The sequence below is a fragment of the Arachis ipaensis genome, chromosome B2, assembly GCF_059453495.1.
Source record: "Arachis ipaensis isolate K30076 ecotype BB chromosome B2, ASM5945349v1, whole genome shotgun sequence".
Classification (NCBI taxonomy): domain Eukaryota; kingdom Viridiplantae; phylum Streptophyta; class Magnoliopsida; order Fabales; family Fabaceae; genus Arachis; species Arachis ipaensis.
The window spans coordinates 122742550-122760979 of record NC_142437.1 but is presented as its reverse complement, the minus strand read 5'-3'; the positions used below and the strand labels follow the sequence as shown (position 1 = coordinate 122760979).

Genomic DNA, 18430 nt, shown 5'->3' with positions numbered 1-18430 from the left:
AGGCAAATATAAAGACAGGGCGAAGCATGAGATCAAGAAACATGATGCAGGCGCACGATACCGACAAGAACAACAGCCCGTACACGATCCTAACTCCCATGGTTTTATTTTCTCCTTATGTTATTTGATGGCTGAAAAGAAGAAACAGAGAGAGAGGAGAACATGAACACAAGAGAAGAGTAGGAGACGTGAGAAGAGAGTTAAGAATTGATTTGAGATCCAATAAATGTGTGAGAAAGTGGATAAGGCTCTGTTTCTCTGTTTCAATTTCCCAAACTATGTGAGCTTCCAAATACTGAACCCAACACGGACACGTGTCGCCTTGTATCTATCTACACGTGGAAAGCTTAGCGTACATACATATATCATGTTCTTTTTGTTTTTTGTTTTTTTTTTTAATTATTATTACAATTTTATTTTTCGACAGTCATATTAGTTATCACTTATTCACTTATCAATGGAGCTCATAGATAAGTGGTAAATATTTTACCATTTATAATATTTTTATTATATAACATTTTTGTTACATTTTCTAATATTACTTTTTTTTTTTTACCAAAGATATGAGACTCGAACCCGTAACCTCTTAATTAAGTATAGGGAGACTATGTCATTTGAGCTATTACTAATTGACAATTTTCTAATATTACTTGAAAATGAATAAGGTTCATTTCTCATTTAACAATGGTAACTTTGATAAAATACAGTATCAGCGCATATGTTAAAAAAATGAAAGTTGGTAAAATAAAGTTAGTGTATATATATATATTTTTTTGAATGTGCTTAAATACAAGTTGTTAAAGTTTTATCTGTCAAATAATTTATAATTATTATTACTTGGGAACATGAATGTTAGAAGTCAATGAGTTATAATTCAAATGGCATAGTCTCCCCACACTCAATTAAGAGGTTATAGGTTCGAGTCTTCTATCTTTGATAAAAAAAAAACATGAATCTTAGAAAGAATTAACAATAATAAAACTTAAATATAAACAAACAAACATCCATGGGTCCATAGCTCAGTGGTAGAGCATTTGACTGCAGATCAAGAGGTCACCGGTTCGAATCCGGTTGGGCCCTTTTTCACTCTTTTTGTTAATATTCACACATGATAATAGGTTAGTCAGCAGGCATAGTTCTACTGCATCTGTTATCTTTTATTAAGACTTAAAGATCAATTATCTACATCTATATATTTATATTAAAACACAAGATATAGTCAGTTTTCTTAAGAGATTTTTAGATGAGAACAAGAATTTCTGCAGAATTGCTTAATATGGAAAGAGCTTGAGAAGTAAACAACCAAAAAAATATTCATGTGCTGTGTTTTCTATGTCTTATCCATTGCTTGCTTAAATCTTGATGCCAATACCGAAAGAATTTAGAAGGCTGATTAATTGGATTTATCAGCCAAATTGATGATTTAGCTTCACAAGAGTGACAGAGTATATTTTTATGTATGAATATGAGAGTTTATACTGGTGTAAATGTGGTTTTTGATTGGTCTAATTTTACTTCTACTTTGCATACTGTTCTGTTATGAACTTTGCTCATTTCCCAAACTTGAGTTTGATTGCAAAATTTACAAAACACTTTACATGAAAAATTGTTTACCTTTCATATATTGTGCAAATGATTAATTTCACCAAGTAGAGAAGAAAAGATAAAAACCAAACGTGACATAGCATAGAAATGAATAATACTCAAGTTTAGATGTTAAAGAGTGTGATTTCTCAAGAAGGCTCTGCAAGCAGGAGATTTTACAGTGAAATTGAAATACATATGAAATGTCAGTATAAGACACCTTCACATCAGAGGTGATCTTTGAAGAATTCATATGCAGAAATTGGTTTTGTACATCACATTTTATTTCGAACGGAATTACAAGGCGCTCGGCAACTTCAACGAGTCATAGGAACTGTTTAAAACATCCATTCTTGCTTCCCTGATTGTTCCAAAAAAGTCTGATGGATATGCACCCAAGTGAACCAATTGGACTCCTGAAATGCAAAATACATTCTTCTCAGCAAACATTAGAGAACGTATTACAAGATTATAGCATACATCTGATTCCGTGTTTGAAGGAAACCCCGAACCCGCTTTCAGGCAAAGCTTTCCAAATGCAAAACCAAACATGCTATTAATACAATCACAAGTTTACCACACACCTTTGTACTCATAATGGCAGTGACAACACAACCTTGCCGTTCTTCACCTACAATGTTGACAAATATTAGGTAGAAGTAAAATGTACAACACAGTTTTCTAATCGGATTATGGATGCCAACTACAACTCCTAGCAAATAAGTTATTAAGTAAACACATTCTAAATTTAAGGATAGGGATAATAATAAACACTTGGTTATTTTGAGAGATGTAAAGGGGAGGGAAATGGAGAAAAAGAAAAAAAAATACAATGGAAAATTAAGGGAAACTTATACCATATAGTTCCCACTTGTCAAACTTCAATAGCCATGTATCCGAACCAATCTGTGAAGCTGACACATCATCCACCCAAATCTTCAATGGTTTTCCTTGGCTGTCACCGTACACCTTCCTCAAAATATTTAGATGGTCCTTGATATGATGCTCAGTACCAGAAGGATGGATAAAAATACCGGTTGGATGCTGCATATTAAAGGAAAGAACAACTTAGAAACTTAAAAAGGTGAGATAAGTGATTTTCAGATGCATCCATGAAATAAAAAGGCACTCATAGATTAATGTCCATTTCAAGTAGTTGAAATTGTTGAAAATATTACAAGAGAAGGAAAGTTCTCCAAAAGAAAAATTTAGAAAAAAATTTCTCAAAATAATCAGGAATCTTTTAAGTTTTAACACAAACAAAACACATGATAAGTCTGCAAAAGTAAAGGATGTCAAACATACAGCAACAGCCTTTAGTCCAGCAAGAAACAGCTCAGTGTCCTCAACTTCTGCACGCCTCCACTTTTCCAGTAACAAGTTGAAGTTCACTACTTCGTGTGCTGGATGCGCATTTTCAATGTCTTTTGTAAGATCTGAAACATCTCTAGGCGAAATGTTTGTGCCTAACTTGAAATGACCTATAGCTTGTATAATCCCGGCTGCACATCGCTCTGAGGCATGAAGAATCTTGGGGTTATTTTTAGCATTTGCAGCATACCACTGCAACAATTCTTCTTGGGCATTGCTTACCTATACAATGAACAGAAACAGATGCACTAAGAAAACAGTATCAATCTTGATTAATAAGGTAAAGCATGACGATAAAATGGATGGAACACCAACCATGACGCCATGGACTCCTGGAATGCTGAACAGCTCAGCATCATTTCCAGAGTCACCACAAACAAGAGTATTAACAGGTCGTTTTCCTTCGCTCTCAAATTTTTTGAGCAGATAAGCAAGAGCTTGACCTTTGCCAGCACCTTGTGGTAGTATATCCAAATCGATTCCTCCACTATATATTATTTTAACATCCAACTGGTAAAAAATGAGGTAACATTATGGAAACATATACAATATTAAATGAGTAAAGATGTAAAAGGAAATTCTGAATTGTACACACAAAGTACATACAAAATCATTTGACAATGAACAAGCTTCCACAGCACTGAAGAAGGCAGCAATTAACATAAAGGAGTTATGGCCTATGGCTTACCCCACGCCCTTTGAGAACCTTATTAAGGGCCTCTGTCACTTGTTCAGCCTTCTCTTTCTTGACATAAAAGCTAACTTTGTGCGGCCTTTGTTCCGTTTCTGCCTGCACTACCAATTATTCCAGATAAGAATCATATCATTCTAAGATGTTAACTCAAAAATAGTTACCACAGAATCAAATAAACCATCATATGCGGACGCCTGAACCGTATCACCTTTTAATCATTTACCTGACGACTAAGTTCAGGAAACTTGCTTGTTTCCTCTATGACTATGTCCTTGTCCCATTTCTGATTCAAAAACTGAACCCAACCATCATCCGGCACCATCGATTTACCATACGTTATCTCGGTCCCTACAGACATTATGGTTATATCTGGAGTTATCATGGGCTTCTCCTTCCTCAACTGTTTGTATAGCGTGGGAGACCTTCCGGTCGAGAAAACTAGCAGGGAATCATGGCGGTAATGCGCTTCCCAAAGCGCATTGAACCTTAAAATGGAAGTGTTCTCAGGGTCATGGTGATCAACCTGCAAAACAAATATACCATAAACAATTCAATTCACACACACCCTCACACATACAAAAGGATTCTTAATGAGAAAAATCAGCAAGTAGATAACTAGAAAACACACCATTGTGTGATCAAGATCCGAAACAATCATGAGCCGCGCAGAAGATTTTAGGCGATCCATGATATTCTTCTGCAAAACCAAAAAAAAAAAAAAAAACCGTTATGTGATTCACATTTTGATTCAGTGCATTGATTACAAAACAGAAATGTGGAAATCAATCAAAGACCTAAGAATGATTAGATTAACTAATAAGCAAGTATATAACTACGTATATAAGCTCTCCCTAACTCAAATATTTTAGGTGATTAAACATTGAAATTCAGAGAGACGATCAAATAAATAAAGAGAATCCATCTCGATTAAGCTTAAAATTTGGAACTTTACCTATAATTCCAAATTAATCAACTAAAACACTCATTTCCCCCCCTCAAAAAACGAAAATTGAAAAAAAGATAAAGAAAAACGGAAAATCGGGGGAATTTGTACCTTTGAGTATGATAATAGATGGAGCTTGTGAAACGAGTGGTCTCTGTGTCTGAATTTGAAGTGTTAAAGAAGAAGAAGAGGAAGAAGAAGAAGAAGAAAGAGGAGTGACAGATGAACATGAAAATGGGAACAATTGGATCCAATTTATTTGCCGCTTTTTCTCTCTGCATTTGGGTCCAATTTTTTTTTATTTTTTTATTTTTCCTTTTTCAGAAATATCTAAAATTTGAATATAATATAATATATCTTACTAAATTGACAATCTTTGCTAATTATTGAATTATGTGATCATTGATAAATAACATTTCAAAGTTTACAATGAAGTATAAAAATTATTTTTTGCAAAACAAATGATTTTTTTTGTTAGAAACAATTCTATTTAAATATTTGAAAATACTAATATTAGTAAATATCATTTTACTGATTGATAAAGAATGCTTATTTCATATGCAAGTATTTCATAAAATAAAAAATACAAAACAAAAATATAAAAGTGCTTTTTTTAAGGAAAAAAAATAGTAAAAACAAAAAAAAGTCCATATTTTCTGATTTTATTTTATATGTTTACTTTTGTTTTTACAAAATTTTAAAAAGTCACAAAAATAAAAATATAAAACAAAACAAACCAAACTCAGCCTAATTATTTGATATGCAAAATTTGATGTCTATTTTGTTGTATTTAATGATTTAGTGATTTTGTATTACTTGGACATAAAGAAAGTGATAGCAGCTTATTCTATATAAAGAGATCTGAAGATAAAAGCATCTCACTCACACATGAGGTAGGCACAAAGATAATGAAATGAAGGGTCATGGTTCCACATGCATTCCCATTTGCCAAACACATTGGATTGGGTAATAGCATCTCAAACACACAAACACAAACCAACCAAAAAGCATAAATAATTCAAAGTAAGTTTAAGAAAATAGTATAGACAGCATATTCTTCAGGAATATTATAACATGTTAGCAATCAATTAATCAATTTCCTTTTGTGATTTTCTATATAAGGGAGCCAAAAAATGTGAATCTAAACCTGAAATTAAAGCTTGGCTTATGCACTATGGATGAGTTAATAATTAGAAAACAGTACTAATTACTTGTTTCATCCTATGTGTCTCACAAATAATAACCAAAACTCACTACAGGTGTTAGAGTTGGATTATAATATTCCACAGTTGAAGTGTGTAATAAGTGTGTTACAGAATGCATGAACAAAGCATGCTTTTCATCAAAGTAATGCAACTCAATAAGCTTACCAGAGATTCAACTATTAAAGTGTTTACTTTGTTGCTGATGAGGATACTGATGCAGCTTATGTAGCTGTCATAATTAAATGTAATGTCAATTCATGAGATAAAATAAGTACAAATAATCTGTCTCATTATATGGTATAGTATAGAGATTTGAAGAGTATAATTTCTAATCTTATAAGTTGGTCAAACTTTTTGAAAATTAGCTAGCACTGTTTGAAAACCAGTTTTTTAGAATTACAATTGCAACCACACAAATTATTCTGATAATATTTGAAGTCACAAATTACAATATTAGCTGCATGTTGTTGCACAAATAGCAATAATCAAAGTTAGTTTTAGAAGTTTCAATTCACATTTTCGGAAACTAATTAAACTTATTCTTTTAAATTCTGAAAATTAATCTAGAGTTTATTAAATTATTAAACTTCTAAGGAAATCGCTATTTGAACATGGCACATGGTGCCCATTATCCACCTTATAAAAATGACAAAATAAGCAATCTACTTTGTTTTTCTTATTTTATCCCTATCATATTATATCATTCAAGCAATGTTTTATGGATGTTATCAATGGATTTACAACATTTTTGTCTTTGTTCCCACAAGGAATCAGTTTCATCAGTTAGTGGAATCCACACTATTCGGCTCACCAGCAAAACTTGCCATTAATTTGCCCTTATCACTCACCGATCATACCCACTAGTACATATGTCATATGATATATGAATATATATGTACACAGCACACTACTCTAACACACTTTCCATTTCCCATCTTCCACTACTGAACCATGCTCAATTTTCCTTTCCTTTCAGCTCCCCAAAAACATGTCTTTTCCAGCTACATCTCTCATCATACACCTTTGCGCCCCACCGTTCAAAATCCAAACTTTCATCCAAAGTTTGAATCTTTAGCTTCTGGGGTTTGCAAAGCAAGTGAATTTCCATCTGGGTATGGCGGTTTGAGAGCAAAAGCTCCAAGAGGGAAAAGGGTGTTGGCTGTGGTGTCATCAGAACCAGTGGTGGAAAGCGAGGGAAGTGGGAGGAGAAGAGAGGAAAGTGGTGAAAGGTTTGATGCAATTGTTATAGGGTCTGGGATTGGAGGGTTAGTTGCAGGGACTCAGCTAGCAGTAAAAGGTGCAAGAGTTTTGGTTTTGGAGAAGTATGTGATTCCTGGTGGAAGCTCTGGTTTTTATCAGAGAGATGGGTATACTTTTGATGTTGGTTCATCTGTCATGTTTGGTTTTAGTGATAAGGTCAGTTTTTTATTTATCTGTTCATCTGTTTATGTGTGTAGTGAATGTTTTATTGTTATATTGTGATTGATATTGTATATAACGAAATTTGAAAAATGTTTAACAACTATTAAATTAAAACATGAGAATGGTAGTAAAAAAATTAGGCTTCATGTTAACCCTGGGTTCTGATCAATTAGGCTTAGAATGTTGCTTAGCTAATTTAATGAATGAAATGATACCTTAGCTTAATGGCTTAATGCCTGAACTGTAAAGTATTGTTTATGTTGAATGGTGCAATTTCAAGTATCATGAACACTGAACTTAAACTTGTGTAGGGTAATCTCAATTTGATTACACAAGCATTGGAAGCAGTTGGTTGCAAGATGCAGGTGATACCTGATCCGACAATGGTCCATTTTCATCTGCCAAATAATCTTTCTGTTCGCGTGCACAAAGAATATGAAAAGTTCATTCAAGAATTGACGAGTTACTTTCCCCACGAAAAGGAGGGTATCCTCAAATTCTTTGGTGAATGCTGGAAGGTTTGTCTTAATTGAGGTGACTGCAGCACCCCCTAAGGCATTTTTGCCTACACTTGTAATTCATCCTTTAAGAGCTTATATCGTATTGTGTTTGCTAGATTTTCAATGCGCTGAATTCGTTAGAGTTGAAGTCGCTGGAGGAGCCACTCTATCTTTTTGGACAGTTTTTTCAGAAACCAGTTGAATGCTTGACCCTAGGTACTTTTCATTTTCTTTATTTATTCCAACATGAGAGGCTACAAACTCTAAAATATACAACATCAGTTCCAAAGATAATTTAACATATGATTCGTTTTTTACATTTTCCCTTAGTTAATTATGATAGAGATTTGATATTGAAGATTTCACCCAATTTGAGAATTATGTCTTGAACAAAGCAAAGGGTGTTATTGTGGAGATTATGTTTGGTGTATTTTTTGTGTTTGTGCTGGTAGACTATATATTTTAAATAGTGAGTGTGTCATGCTAGATATTATTGTACTACTTCTGATAAAAGTTTTCATTAATCATCTGCACCTTTTGAGCTCCCTCCAAATTTTGAGCATTCCGTTAATATTTTGGTACGGTCTAGTGTCGACTTCTCTGATGTATTATAATATGGCAGCTTATTATTTGCCTCAGAATGCCGGGGACATAGCTAGGAAGTACATTAAAGATCCACAGTTGTTGTCTTACATAGATGTTGAGGTAGATGAAACAACTTACTTAATCTGAAGTTTAATCACTGCATTATTTTTCAACTCTGTTGGCCGTGATCAGTAATTTTACTTCATAAAAACTCTGTCATTGCAGTGTTTTTTAGTGAGCACAGTCAATGCTTTGCAGACCCCAATGATCAATGCAAGCATGGTAAATCTGTTGACCTATCTTGCTGCCTACTTGCAGTTTAAGCAATGTTCTTATCATAATTTCCAAAGTGTATTTCAAAGAAAGTTGTGGACAAAACAAAAAATTTAAATACAAAATTGACACTCTGCTATCTGCTATCAAGTATAGTGGCTGACTGCATGTTTTCATTTCTTGCTTTGGTGTTTGAATTTTTTTTGGCCTTCAGGTTCTATGCGATAGGCACTTTGAGGGGATTAACTACCCCATTGGTGGTGTTGGTGGCATTGCAAAGTCCCTGGCGAAAGGTCTAGTCGATAAGGGCAGTGAGATACTATACAAGGCAAATGTCACTAATATCATACTTGATGAGAATGGCAAAGCTGTAAGACATTGGCATAATGAAAATGATGACAAAGGTTAACAATATGTATTTTGTTTAACAAGAATTATACTCCTTTATTTGCAGGTAGGAGTGAGGCTTTCAGATGGAAGAGAATTCTTTGCCAAAACCATAATATCCAATGCTACGAGATGGGACACATTTGGTTGGTCTCAGAATTATCTTAATAAGATAATTTTCATTAAATTTTGAATGATTTTGTATTCTCTCTTGCTCCCCTTTCATTAATGCTTACCCTTACATGCATAATGTTACACACTGTAGGAAAGTTATTAAAGGGAGAAGTGATTCCGAAAGAGGAAGAGAACTTCCAGAATGTTTATGTTAAAGCTCCTTCTTTTCTGTCAATTCACATGGGAGTTAAAGCCGAGGTTTTACCACCTGATACAGATTGCCACCATTTTGTGCTTGAGGTGATTAGAAGTTTCCTCAACTTGATATTTTCTTGGAACCTTTGAATGAATTATCAACTTTGTGTTTCATTAATGTTTCTGCCACTTCTCTAGGACGACTGGACCAAATTGGAGACGTCTTATGGAAGTTTGTTTTTAAGTATACCAACTGTTCTCGATTCATCACTGGCTCCAGAAGGTCGTCACATCCTTCATATATTCACAGTTTCTTCGATGGAGGACTGGGAGGTATGCAATAGTGGTTAGAGTACCACTTATAGACAAAGCTGAAAACCTTTTCTTATGTGCTTCTTATAATTTGGAAACATCCTAATTGTCTTTTATGCCCCCATTTTATTCTCTTGCTAATTAGTGCATCCTCAAAATCTCAAAACACATACTATATCAGTGTTATTTTGTATTTAGGAAATTGGAAGAGAAGAATATGAGGCAAAGAAGCAGTTTGTAGCAGATGAAATCATATGCAGATTAGAGAAGAAATTGTTTCCAGGTCTTAAATCATCCATTGATTTTATGGAGGTATGAGTTGATATATTTGACCTTTGAATTGCATAATAGTTGTGCTGCAACTTCATACATTGTAAGTAAACAATAAAAAACAAGAAAGCATTATCTCAATAGCCTTATTTCTATGCATGTGAGGGTAACAACACTATCATTAAGGGAGTGAAAAGTTTTGGAAACTGAAGCTAGTTGCAAACATAAGCAGGGGTGCTATTATGTATAAATGTTTGAATTATCTGTTTATATGGAGAAAACACTCTCTTAACAATGCATATAACATTTCTTTTTTAGTATTTGATTCTGAGTTATGTAATATTATTATGTGTATGTTCTTTTTGAGATTGTAAGGCCCCATTGTAGGTAGGGACACCAAAGACACACCGGCGGTACCTAGCTCGTGTTGATGGAACTTACGGACCAATGCCTCGCAAAACTCCAAAGGGATTACTGGGAATGCCATTCAATACCACGGTAAGTTTTTACTTCCGAAAGTTAGTAATAGGTTCGATTCTAGAACAATCCATTATACTCGTAGAACTGAGTGATTAAAGTAAGTGATATGTTAATTAAACCTTCAGGGCGTAAATGGTCTTTACTGTGTGGGTGATAGCTGCTTCCCTGGACAAGGTGTTATTGCAGTTGCTTTCTCTGGAGTCATGTGTGCTCATCGAGTTGCTGCAGATATTGGTAAGCTAGAACTTCCCTTTGAAATTGAATATACAATGACTCAATGAGTTTCACATTTTCTATTATGCTTTTCTAATTACTACCAATAACATTTATAGTTGCATCTTTGCTCATGTTAATTTTAGACTTTTAGTACACATAGTGAGAAAGAGATAACAGAATCAGGATATAATTTACTGATTTCGATATTATGTGTTTTTTGGTGTGAAAGAAGAAAAATTAGGGAACAAAGGCAAACAGTAATATGCAGTCTACTTTTACATTGAAGTTAAACTCTTGAAATGTAAGAAAATGTGAAGATAAGATACTGTCTTTGTTATATATATAAAAAAAAGGGATAATATGAAACATTTTCATATATTCTAAACAGTTTTCTTTTTTAAATTTCCTTTTTTTTTTCTATTTGTTTTCCCATGAAATTTTAGAAAAGCATAAAACACTAGAAGTAAAAATAGAAAATGGAAATAGACCATTGAAATGTGGCTTTTCTTTTGCTTGGACTTTCATACCTTCATCTTGAATCTGTTTTTCAAGCAGGGTTGGAGAAGAAGTCACCAGTTATGGATACCATGCTGCTTAGGTTGCTTGGTTGGTTAAGAACACTTGCATGAGGCATAATATAGTTAACATCTTAGATTCTCATAACTTCTGCATCAGCTCAATTTTCATTATAGGATTGCTTCACTGAAGAACAAGACAATAAAAAAGTGTATATTTGTTGTTGTATTATATTGGGGATGGAGGGATTTGCTGTGAAGTGTAAAATGTAAATGATCAATGTATGATTGATAAAGTCTTCTTCATAAAGGTTATATGAAGTGCTTTGTCAAGGTAGTTCAATTCTAAGAAGAAAAAGGAAAACCTAATGTTGGAAGAGCTTGCCTCTATAGTGGATTAACCCAACTTAACTAAGATCAATCAGATTTCAGTGTAATAATCAAATTTATGCGGATAATATTATTGAAATAACACAAGTTGAAAGAAAGAGACCACCTGATGAGACAATATGATTAACCTTTTAATGCATTAATAGGATCAAATAACATCAATTTCGACGAACAATTTAACTGTCTCAACTTAGTTTAGTATAAAGTATAAACTTCAAGCAATCAAAGTTGAATTGCACTATTTATTTATTTTTTAAGTTTGAGATGAATAAATGGCCACAATTATTGGAGGGTGAAGTTGTTAAAAAATTCCATTACTTGTTTTGAAAATTCTTGGACAGAGTGAATGAGACATATAATATGTAGTCCAATTGCAGTCACATACATAACACAACATTGATATATATGATCATGAATGTTTTTGAAATAATATCAAATGTGTTTTAGGATCATATATATATTTTTCCTTTTATTTAAGGTAATGCAGGTCAATTATTGAGATACAAAATCAATAATGGAAAAGGAAAATATTCGTTTTCTTTCTTGTTCATGGATTACCAAAGGAAAAATGAAAGTGAAAAGATCATGTGCCGCTGTAAAGTAAATTAGACAAAGGAAGAGATAAAGATCAGTAGATCACAATGGAAAGGAAATTTAGTCCATTAATCATTTAATTGTTGCGCTAAACATGCTCTTATAAGCTAAGGTGTAATTGAATTACAAAAGTGTCCAACTGCCAAAAGGGACATGCAACTCCCTCCAATGACTAGAGTCTTTTCTGATGGCTGATGAATTGCAATTTATTTTTTTGTCTTTTTTTTTATAACAATCAAATAAATAAAATTCGTGGAAAGAAATAATATGTCGAAATAAGATTAGTGAGAATAAATAATTGTCCTCTGAAATCAGTAAATTATTGAAAAGGAAACATCATTTAGTACCTACCCCATGTGATTTTGTCCGAAGACCATAAACCTCATCAAGTCAATTTCACTCTCCACACAAACCAAACGCTTCTGCTTGAGAAAACCCAGAGACTACATTGCAAATTGCGAACCCTTTCCTCACCCATCACCTTTCTTTCTTTGTTCTGACTTCTGATCCCATCTGATCTGCTTCACTTGAGATTTAACCATGGCTGAAAAACTTTATGGTGGACCTTACCTCTCTCCCTTGGTTAATACTGTTTTGGACAACATGTCTTCAATACTTGAAGATGACTCTGTCCTCTATGGAAACGACTCTTCCCTGGAGTTGCTTGGAAGGTTGCAGAATTGTCTGTATGATGTTGGACCTGTTCTTGATGATGCTGAGCTGAAGCAGTTCACTGACAAGAGAGTCAAGAAGTGGCTTCTTGATCTCCAAGATGCTCTCTATTTCGCTGATGACTTGCTCGACGAACTCTCAACTAAAGCCGCCATTGATGCCACTCAAAGGGAACCAGGTAACTCTTCCTCCTGGTCTCGTCTGGTTGATTCATATATTGAAGATAGTGGTGACTTGGAAAAAATAGTTCGAAGACTAGAGTCTGTTGTAGCAGGCAAAAATTATCTTCGTCTGAAGGAGAGTGCCAAAGTGGACATGTCATGGAGAATTCCATCCACATGTCTTGTTGAACCATCGGAGATATGTGGCAGGAAAGAAGACAAGGAGGCCATACTGAAACTGTTGTTGGATGATGATGATGCTGCTGATGGTGATTTATCTGTCATTCCCATTGTGGGCATGGGCGGAATAGGAAAGACTACTTTGGCCCAATTGCTTTACAATGACGATAAAATGAAAGGGAATTTTGATTTTCGAGGTTGGGTTTGTGTGTCCGAAGAGTTTGATGTCACTAAGGTCACCAAGACTATAATTGAGGCAATAACAAAGAGTCCTTGTAACTTGAATGATTTGAATTTACTTCAACAGGAATTAAAAGAAAAATTGTCAACGCGGAAATTCTTTGTTGTCTTGGATGACGCATGGAATGAGGATTATGAAGATTGGAATAGGCTTCTAAAACCTTTTCAGAATGGGGTTAAGGGGAGTAAAATTCTCATAACCACTAGAAGTAAAAATGTGGCTTCTGTGGTGCAAACTGTTTCACCTCATGAACTAAGTTTATTGTCTGAAGAAGATTGTTGGTCAGTGTTTTCAAAACATGCACGCCTTTCCACTGACTCCATAGAAAATCCAACTCTGAAAAAAGTTGGTAAAGATATTGTAAAGAAGTGTGATGGATTGCCCTTGGCAGCTCAAGCCCTCGGAGGCCTATTGCGTGGAAATTCTGATGTCGAGTATTGGAATCATATATTGAAGAGTGAGGTATGGAAATTCTCCAATGACAAGATAAAAGTTGTTCCGGCTTTAAGAATCAGTTATTACTATCTTCCTTCATGTCTGAAAGAGTGCTTTGTTTATTGCTCGTTGTATCCGAAGGATTATGAATTTGATAAAGATAAGCTCATGTTGTTGTGGATGGCTCAGAATTTTTTACAACCAACTGGGAGAAACACTTTAGAAGAAGTTGGTGATGAATATTTCGATGAATTAGTTGCGCGATCGTTTTTGCAACCTCATAGTATTGAGAAAAATAAATTTGTGATGCATGATCTCGTACATGATTTGGCAATGATGTTTGCGGGAGAATTCTATTTTAGAGCGGAAGAGCTTCAGAATGCAAGTGAGGTTGGTATTAAAACTCGTCATTTATCCCATAATGCTAAAGGCAATTATCCAATCTCAAAACTTTTGGGAGTTTGTGACAGAATAAAACATACAAGGACATTTCTTGAAATCAACTTGAACGAGTGGATTGCATTCAACATGGAAAACGCACCTTGCATCTTGTTGTCACATTTGAAGTACCTGAGAGCCTTGTCGTTCAAAGGCTTTCCTCTTGAGTCAGTACCTGATTCAATAGGCGAGTTGATTCATTTGCGTTACTTGGATCTGTCCGAGACCTACATTGTTACATTGCCAGAGTCATTGGGTAACCTGTATAACTTGCAGACCTTGAAGTTGTGTTGGTGTAGAAATCTGAAAATGCTACCTGTTTGCATGAAAGACCTTGTCAATTTGCGCCATCTTGATATTAGAGAAACTCGTGTGCACGTGATGCCGAAAGGCATGAGCCAGTTGAAAAATTTGCAGTTTTTAAGCAATTATGTTGTTGGGAAGCGTGAAGAGAACAAGATGACAGAATTGGGAGCACTTGCAGATCTACAGCAATCTATTTCCATTGCCGGTTTGGAGAATGTGGTGAACAGCAGTGAAGCTTGGATGGCAAGAATGTTTGATAAGGATGGCATTTGTTCTCTGAAGTTGAGTTGGTTGCCAGATGAAGATGAGAATATAGTTGATTCCCAAACAGAAAGAGATATACTCGACAAGTTACAACCTCACACTAATTTGAAAGAACTAGAAATCCGGGGTTACAGGGGTACAACATTTTCAGATTGGTTGGGAAGTTCTTCCTACCGCAACATCACATATGTATGGCTGGATGGTTGCAGGAATTGTTGTATGCTTCCTTCACTTGGACAATTGCCCTCTTTGAAGCACCTTACAATTTTAAATTTTGAAAGTGTGGAAATTGTGGGTGCTGAGTTTTACTTTTACCAGAACGATGAATCTTGTTTGGAGACTCCATTTTCAAAGCTTGAAAGTCTTTCGTTTTCATCAATGCCTTGCTGGAAGGAGTGGCGTTCAATGGAGTTCAATGCATTTCCTCGACTTAGGGAGCTTTACATAAGGAAGTGTCCCGTGTTGAGAGGAGATTTGCCAAATAACCTTCCATCTCTGCAATCACTTAAGATTGAGGAGTGCGATGAGCTGAGTTGTTGTGTTCCAAGGGCACCTGCGATTACCAGTCTTTCAATTTCAGGAAAGCATCAGGTGGGGTCCGTGGTGGAGGCCATTACCAACACGCAACTGACTTGCCTCACTTCTTTATCCATCTCAGGTTGTTCCTCCCACATATGGTTTCCTGTGAGTGCTATTCCCCCATCACTACAAGACTTGACGATATTCGATTGCAGAAAATTAGAATTCGAAATGGATGGCCAACACCACTCACTTCAGGAACTATACATACGTAGCAGCTGTGATTCACTTGCGTCCTTCTCCTTGTTGGATTCCTTTCCGAATCTCGTGCGTGTTGACATCAAGTACTGTGGAAACATGGAGTCTATTGTGGTGTCACGCTCTCTTTCAGGTCTCCGTTATTTATGGATCAAGCATTGTGGGAGTTTGAAATCCGTGTCGACGATATGGATGGCAGCACCTCAGCTAGAGCGTCTCTCATTAGTGGGTTGCCCAGAGATCGATTTGTGTGCTCCAGGGGTTCCACACCGTAGCCTCAGATATCTTTTCATCAGCTACTGCGAGAAACTAGTGAGCACTGCAGTATTCATGAATTCACAATTTCAAGGGCTTATTGATCTTTGGATTGAAGGTGAATGTGAGAGTGTGAAGTGTCTCCCAAAGGAAGGTTGGTTGCCTGCCTCCCTTCAGTCTCTCACACTGGAAGGCATTAAAAGTGTGGAGACGTTGGAATGCAACGGACTTGCCCACCTCACCTCCCTCCATGAATTATCTATTTATGGTTGTCCCAAGTTGGAGAATATGGAGGGTGAAAAGCTGCCTGCCTCTTTAAAACAACTCCGCATCAGTCATACCCCTTTGCTGGGTAAACGGTGCGAGATGAAGGACCCACAGCTTTGGCCCAAAATCTCCCACATCCCCGCCATTCAAGTTGATAACACATGGATTTGGTAAACCAACTTCAACAGGTAACTGTTTCTCTCTCTCACAACGTTATTCTGTATTTCCCCAAATACATTTGTTTTCTGCACTAACATTTATACTCTGCATATAAAGTGACTCACTAGCTTTTCATTCTTCATCTGCTTTACAACGTTCTTACTCCACATTGTTCATCAAGAGTATTCATTCATTGCAGTACTCTTACATGCTTTGATACTTGCTTCAGACCCTTTGGCATGGGAGTTGGGACATGTTGAAATTAGGTTCTTCTTCCAACCTTGATTTAATATTCCTTTTGAATACTCAGAAAGAATGCTGTATCTTACAGTGCTTCATATGTTGCATACCATCAACTATGCAGCAAAGTATCGTATATTATTTTGATTTAATATTTGTTCTCTTTTCTTTCGTTTTATTGTTGGTGGATTCCTCAATAAGAGAATGACGTTAGTGGTAATTGAAAAAACTTAGAATCTTATATGATTGGCTCTAAATTCTTTTATATTTCGTTGAAGTGTGCTATTTCTTTGAGCCTTTTTTACCAAAAGAAAGTTCATGCAAGATAGTTGATTTATCTAAACAAAATTTACCATAGTTTATGGTTGAAAAATGAATTGTGCTTTTGTTTCTCTGATATGTAGATAAAGTGCAGATATAATCTAACTCCTCATTGCTGTTAGTGCTGTTAATTCATTGCACCATTCCTTACATGCACGGTTTCTATTCTCATGTAGTTTTTGTTTGGAGCTAGAGAGTACTTCTTGTGTGCCAGATGTAAGGGTGGTATTTTCAGTGGTGTTATGAACTATTAAACACCTGAATTGCATTACTTCTTTCATGTATTTCTTTTTTTTTCCCCAACTTTTGCTGCTGACAACTTATACATTGAAGTTTATTATAACATTGACTGCTTTTTCTTTTGTTCTGTTGATAAGATGATGAAATCTACCGTGGGGGAAGTGTACAGTATACCCTTGAAGGACACAGCTCATATGGGAAACAGTTCAATATTCACTTATCCAAAGGCAGAACTGAGATTGAGGCTGCTGATAGCCAAAGAAGGGAGTGCTCTGATATAGGCATCGCAATTGGTGCAACAATTTGAAGTTCTTTATGAGGTTCAAGATCCTTGAGAATGCCAAACGGACACGACACTCTCAAGGAGAATAGAAGTCGCGCTGCTACTCCTTCTAAAGAAGTGGCTAGGAATCAGTAAAGAAACTTAGATCTCCATTTGATCTGAGTTTGAATTACAAACATTGTTCACTCACTGTTTGTGGTGTATGCTTTCCTTTCCTTTAAGTACTTCATAGTTCTTATGTTAGTAAGTAATGCGTGATTAGTTGTAACATGGAAAGGGATAACTTAGTTGTAATTGAAGAAGAGAGTATTCAATAAATAGTAGATATTTTTGGCCCCAGTCCTATTCCCTGATGGCAATGCCGAAGGGGGATAGAGGCTGGTCCCTAACCAGGCACTTGATGGCTATGCCGGAGAGTCCTTGGTTGGGGGGTTATTTTTAAAAAAAAGAATAAAAGGTGTAAGATGGAAAGATGTTTATGGTTAACAAGAAGTCAAGAATGAAGAATTACTTCTTCCAGTGGCTTAATTGTGGTTTATTTGGCCATGTTCTTTGTTTTCTTTTATGCACTGGAAATAAGTAAGATTGCCTACTTTTCCTTAAAATTATTATACTTGATCAACTGAATGTGTGGTGAGACACCAAAAAGAGAAAAAAAACCGAATGTGTGGCGAAAACCTGCAAATCTTTTTTGGGTTATGATTATAATAAATTCTCTTATTCTAACATAAAAAAACCATTTAGTTTCTAAATTTAAAAAGAATGGTTAGAAAAGATCTTATTTACATGATGAAGTTACGGGTGCTGAAAACTACGACATAAAAACAAAAGGAAGAGTTAAGAGAATGAAGTGGGAAAATCTTATTGAAGATAAAATATTAAGGGTATCATGTCAATGGTTTTATACATTTAGATATAAGAGATTTTGTAAGTGCTCTACAAGTATTTGAATATGTCAAAAAGGTATATCATTTTTCTTTTATAGGAAATATTTAGTAAATGATACTTTGTGCTAATTTTGACCTGATATTTTTCCCATTCACATAACTATTCTGAAGTTATGGAAGGATGATTCAGATTAACTGAGGCACCTTTGGAAATTTTATGGATACAGTTAATACATACTGTTTCAAAGAAAATT

At 35.2% G+C, this 18430-nt stretch overlaps 3 protein-coding genes and 1 non-coding gene across 7 annotated transcripts; 3 read left to right on the top strand and 1 right to left on the bottom strand.

Annotated features, from left to right (window-relative positions):
- Window positions 1-1008: 1008 nt before the first annotated feature.
- Window positions 1009-1080, top strand: TRNAC-GCA (transfer RNA cysteine (anticodon GCA)). Its single transcript has one exon. It is a non-coding gene; the product is annotated as a tRNA-Cys (tRNA).
- A 623-nt stretch (window positions 1081-1703) lies between these two features.
- LOC107626301 (sucrose-phosphatase 1) lies at window positions 1704-4871 on the bottom strand. The gene is made up of 9 exons (XM_088504195.1): window positions 4704-4871; window positions 4278-4346; window positions 3873-4172; window positions 3644-3745; window positions 3271-3465; window positions 2890-3177; window positions 2442-2628; window positions 2169-2215; window positions 1704-2000 (listed from the first exon to the last, which is right to left on the bottom strand). The coding sequence occupies exons 2-9, from the start codon at window positions 4335-4337 to the stop codon at window positions 1923-1925; spliced, it is 1257 nt and encodes a 418-aa protein (XP_088360321.1). The 5' UTR covers window positions 4338-4346; window positions 4704-4871; the 3' UTR covers window positions 1704-1922.
- A 1539-nt stretch (window positions 4872-6410) lies between these two features.
- CRTISO (carotenoid isomerase) lies at window positions 6411-11424 on the top strand. 2 transcript variants are annotated; one of them, XM_016329151.3, is made up of 13 exons: window positions 6411-7213; window positions 7531-7737; window positions 7836-7935; window positions 8342-8424; window positions 8530-8586; window positions 8792-8947; window positions 9032-9110; window positions 9230-9378; window positions 9472-9606; window positions 9784-9897; window positions 10243-10353; window positions 10461-10569; window positions 11107-11424. In XM_016329151.3, exons 1-13 carry the CDS (start codon window positions 6749-6751, stop codon window positions 11178-11180), a joined length of 1839 nt encoding a protein of 612 aa, XP_016184637.1. In that variant the 5' UTR covers window positions 6411-6748; the 3' UTR covers window positions 11181-11424. The 2 variants fall into 2 exon arrangements, with proteins under 2 accessions (XP_016184637.1, XP_020972280.1); XM_021116621.2 differs by having other exon boundaries at window positions 7022-7217.
- Window positions 11425-12384: 960 nt separating this feature from the next.
- On the top strand, window positions 12385-17808 carry LOC107626294 (putative disease resistance RPP13-like protein 1). 3 transcript variants are annotated; one of them, XR_001617513.3, is made up of 3 exons: window positions 12419-16234; window positions 16405-16471; window positions 17144-17808. XR_001617513.3 is itself a non-coding variant. In XM_016329148.3 (2 exons), the coding sequence occupies exon 1, from the start codon at window positions 12591-12593 to the stop codon at window positions 16218-16220; it is 3630 nt and encodes a 1209-aa protein (XP_016184634.1). In that variant the 5' UTR covers window positions 12385-12590; the 3' UTR covers window positions 16221-16234; window positions 17144-17808. The 3 variants fall into 3 exon arrangements, 1 of the variants encoding a protein (XP_016184634.1); XR_015905009.1 differs by having other exon boundaries at window positions 12460-16234; window positions 16334-16471; XM_016329148.3 differs by lacking the exon at window positions 16405-16471 and having other exon boundaries at window positions 12385-16234.
- Window positions 17809-18430: the final 622 nt, after the last annotated feature.